The sequence below is a fragment of the Brassica oleracea genome, chromosome C3 (genome assembly GCF_000695525.1).
Source record: "Brassica oleracea var. oleracea cultivar TO1000 chromosome C3, BOL, whole genome shotgun sequence".
Lineage (NCBI taxonomy): Eukaryota > Viridiplantae > Streptophyta > Magnoliopsida > Brassicales > Brassicaceae > Brassica > Brassica oleracea.
In genome coordinates, this window is record NC_027750.1 from 31,090,602 (window position 1) to 31,095,391 (window position 4,790).

At 40.2% G+C, this 4,790-nt stretch overlaps 1 protein-coding gene across 1 annotated transcript; it reads left to right on the forward strand.

The window, feature by feature from the left end:
* Positions 1-441: 441 nt before the first annotated feature.
* On the forward strand, positions 442-2,746 carry LOC106336303 (putative kinase-like protein TMKL1; the record flags this gene model as incomplete). The annotated part of the gene is given in 2 exon segments (XM_013775093.1): positions 442-1,768; positions 1,914-2,746. Coding segments are annotated over 2 exon segments (1,971 nt in total), but the record flags the coding sequence as incomplete, so codon positions are not given.
* Between the last annotated feature and the right edge of the window lie 2,044 nt (positions 2,747-4,790).

Genomic DNA, 4,790 nt, shown 5'->3' on the forward strand with positions numbered 1-4,790 from the left:
TATCATTTTGGCAGAAAAAAAAAGACTTGATTCGAAATTTGAGCGTGCTAATGGTTTAATCAATTAAAGGGACAAAGAAAAGCAACTTTATAAAATCAGTAGTAATCAGTAGATTTATACCATTCTTGTCCATCGCTTTGATTTTTTTTTTAAATCACTTCTTTACTTGTGTTAACAAAAAAAAAACTTCTTTACTTTCTGATAAAAGAAAAAAGACACCAACTTTTAGCTACATCCAACGGCTAGTAATCAATCTGGTCTGAGTTAGAATAATAACCGTTTACTTATTTTGACCAAAGTGCTTACAAAATGGTCCATACACTCTCTTTCCACTACAAAGTTGCAGTCTTGAAAACCAAAGCCACCACCTTTCTCTCTCTTTGTCTCTCAGAAGTGGGCATGGATTCACTGAGATTCCTTCATGTCTTCTTCTTCTTCTTCCATCTCATTCTCCACTGCCACTCTCTCTCCGGCTCCTCTGACGCGAAGCTCCTCGTGGGAAAGATCAAACCTTCGCTCCAAGGCGCCAGCGAGAGCCTCCTCTTGTCCTCTTGGAACTCATCTGTTCCCGTCTGCCAATGGAGAGGGGTAAAATGGGTATTCTCAGACGGCTCCCCTCTCCAATGCACCGCCCTCTCTTCTTCACCCCCAACCCAATGGACAAACCTCTCTCTCTACAACGACTCCTCCCTCCACCTCCTCTCTCTCCAGCTCCCTTCCGCTAACCTCACCGGCTCCCTCCCCGGAGAGCTCGGCGAGTTCTCCATGCTCCGAAGCCTCTTCCTCAACATCAACGCCTTGAGCGGGCCCATCCCTCTCGAGCTCGGCTACGCTTCCTCTCTCTCCGACGTTGATCTGAGCGGTAACGCCCTAGCCGGGGCCTTCCCTCCGTCGATTTGGAACCTCTGTGAGAACCTCGTCTCGTTGAAGCTTCACGATAACTCCTTCTCCGGGGCCTTGCCTGAGCCCGCCTTGCCGAACTCGACTTGTGGTAATCTCCAAGTTCTTGATTTGGGTGGCAATAAGCTCTCAGGCGAGTTCCCTGAGTACGTAACAAAGTTTAAAGCTCTCAAGTTGCTTGATCTTTCGAGTAACCTCTTTGAAGGCTCTGTTCCCGATGGTTTGGGGTTGTTACAGCTAGAAAGTCTCGATCTTTCTCACAATAACTTTAGTGGGATGCTCCCGAGTTTCTTCGGTGATTCCAAGTTTGGAGCTGAGTCTTTCCAAGGGAACAATCCTAGCCTCTGTGGTTTGCCTTTGAAGCCGTGTCTAGGCTCCTCTAGGTTGAGTCCTGGCGCCGTCGCTGGACTGGTGATAGGTTTAATGTCTGGAGCGGTCGTTGTCGCGTCGTTGCTGATAGGGTACTTGCAGAACAAGAAGAGGAAGAGTAGTATAGAGAGTGAAGATGATCTGGAAGAAGGCGACGAAGAAGATGAGGTTGATGGTGAAGGGAAGTTAGTTGTGTTCCAAGGCGGTGAGAATCTGACGTTGGAAGAGGTTTTGAACGCGACGGGGCAAGTCATGGAGAAGACCAACTACGGTACGGTCTACAAGGCCAAGCTTAGCGATGGAGGGAACATCGCGTTGAGGCTGTTGAGAGAAGGTACTTGCAAGGATAGAAGCTCTTGTCTGCCTGTTATAAAGCAGCTAGGACGCGTTCGCCACGAGAATCTGGTTCCTTTGAGAGCTTTCTATCAGGGGAAGAGAGGAGAGAAGCTGCTCATCTATGACTACATTCCCAACATAAGCCTACATGATTTGTTGCACGGTAGGTAACATTCATCTTTATTCTCATTGATCATTCATGTGTTCGAGTGACCACTGGGACGAAACCAATATTACATTCGGCCCGAGCCTCCTGGTAATTAAAAAAAAAAAAATAGTATTCATGTGTTGTTTGAATGATTGTGCAGAAAGCAAACCGGGGAAGCCGGCTTTGAACTGGGCCAGGAGACACAAGATTGCGTTGGGAATAGCGAGAGGACTTGCTTATCTTCACACCGGACAAGAAGCTCCCATCATCCACGGCAATATAAGATCGAAAAACGTGCTGGTCGACGACTTCTTCTTCGCTAGGCTAACTGAGTTTGGGCTTGATAAGATTATGGTGCAAGCGGTGGCGGATGAGATCGTCTCGCAGGCGAAATCAGACGGGTACAAGGCGCCTGAGCTCCACAAGATGAAGAAATGCAATCCGAGGAGCGACGTTTACGCGTTTGGGATCCTTCTCTTGGAGATGCTGATGGGGAAGAAGCCTGGAAAGAGTGGGAGGAACGGTGGCGAGTACGTGGATCTGCCTTCTTTGGTTAAAGCCGCGGTGTTGGAGGAGACGACGATGGAGGTTTTCGACTTGGAGGCGATGAAAGGGATCAGGAGTCCGATGGAGGAAGGTTTGGTTCATGCGTTGAAGCTAGCGATGGGATGCTGTGCTCCTGTCACGACGGTTAGACCGAGTATGGAAGAGGTTGTGAAGCAGTTGGAAGAGAACAGGCCGAGGAATAGATCAGCGTTGTATAGCCCTACGGAAACGAGGAGCGACGCTGAGACACCATGCTGAGTTTGGTTTCTGTTTTACAAAGCTTTTTTTTTTTGTAATTCTCTCACTTTTGTTGTTGGTTATATGCATTTGTTGTTTCATAGGAAAGGGAACCATTCTGATTTCATTTTTATTTTTAGTTTATATTTGTCAATGACAATGGTGTTAACAGAAGCAGAAGAAGCTAATATGATGAATCTACTTCGGTTATTTTCTTCTGTCTTGGTTTTGAGGGGTTATACAATTAAATTTTAATTAATTAACACTGCATACTAATCATGCATTCAAGGGCACCAAAAGTTAAGTATACTTACAACAGAAGAATGCAGAAACCTATGCTTTCACTAACAACAGAAAGATTCGAGAATCTCTGACAAAGAATGTTAGAATTATTACCAGTTGCTGAGAGAAGGATCCCAAAGGCGTAAACGTCGCTTCTCGGATTGCATAGGTTTTATATATAGCTCTCTCTTCATTTCTCCTACAAACAAAGAAGAGAGAGCTTTAATATATCCAACAATGACAGTGTCGACAGTTTCATAAACTGGTAGTAATTCTATCATTCTTTGTCTGTAAATGCATTGACAATATATTGAAGCTCTGTCTCTCCTTTGTTTGTAGGAGAAATGAGGAGAGAGCTATATATAAAAGCTTTTTTTAACATATATAAAAGATTATAATCATCGTATGTAATAGATTCAAAGATTGTACGTGATGTATTGTGTTATCCAGCGTTAAAAAAGAAAAAAAATATATTATAATATGCAATTGTCAAAATGGATAAACCAACTTAAACCAAACCATATCCAAATGAGTTTAGTTTTTAATGAATTATATATGGTTCAACCCAAACCATTTACTTAATAGATTAGATCAATCCATAACTCATTCAGGATTAATAGATTTAATGAATTGACTCATTTTTAGATATATTAGTATTATATAATAATTTATATTATAATTCAAAGTTGTCTCTACTCAAGTAAAATTAAAACATTGGTTGAACACGTCATTTTTATATGTAAAATAAGATTTTATATTTCCGATACTCGTGAATTTGTGTTAATTAATAATTAAGAAATTTAGAGTATTAGATTATTTTTAGAGTATTAGAGTATTAGAAATTTAGAGTATTAGATAATAATATAAGAAATTTAATAGTATTAGATTTATTTTTTGGTTTGATCTAATTAAATAACTAGTAAATTTTTATGACTTTATAATGCATTGCAATAGATAAGATCGACGTTAAGATAAATAGCATAATGGAAATTTTGAGATTATATGAGATCGACGTTAAGATAAAAAGCATAAGCGGACAAAGTAATGTTACAACTACATTTGTTTATTAAAATAACGTCTATTCATTGAGATGGTCATTCATGATCTATGGATACAATATTAAAATTTTACATATTGTTCCAACTTACTAATATGTATGATAAATCTATACAAACATTACAACACGAGACGAAGAACCAACAACACGAGACGCGAAGAACCACAGAAACTGACAACACGAGACGAAGAACCACAGAAACTGACAACACGAGACGAAGAACCACAGAAACTGACAACACGAGACGAAGAACCACAGAAACTGGAAAGCGACCGATATCGTAGAAACGTCGATACATATATAACGCATTTGACTCTATAGTGAGATCAGTGACCAGATACGTATTTTCCTTTAGAAGAGGTTGGAGTGGGTGGAGTACGCTTACATCGCTGGTAGATGGGGCACGGAGGGGTTGGAGTGGGTAGAGTACGCTTGCATCGCTGGTAGAGTTGGCACGGAATAGACGGAGGACCAATAAAATAGCGGGGTTGCCTTTGGACTGTCACTTGATCAGGATGGTTTGTCTCTTCTGCACCAGCGCCAACCAAATGCATTACTCATTTATATATGGTTTGGCAATTCTAGTGTTGATTTGTAGTTCAGTGTGGCTAAAAGCGAATCTAAAATTAAATTGGGTTGTAAGACAACTAAAATGTTTTCTTCTTCACATCCACTGATTTCTTTTTTTTATCCACAAGACCTAAATTTATGTTTGAATCGGATCAAAAAGAGAAAAAAACTATACCAAAATTTAATTTAATTTTTTAGAAGTTAAAATTAGTTTGGTTTAATATATATGAACTTAAACCAATGGAGTCTTTTTCTAAATCAATGTTTTATTTTTATTTTATTTTTTGAAAAAAGGGCTCGATGTTTTATTTTCAGTATTACTGTATTACCTTTGTTATTTCGTAT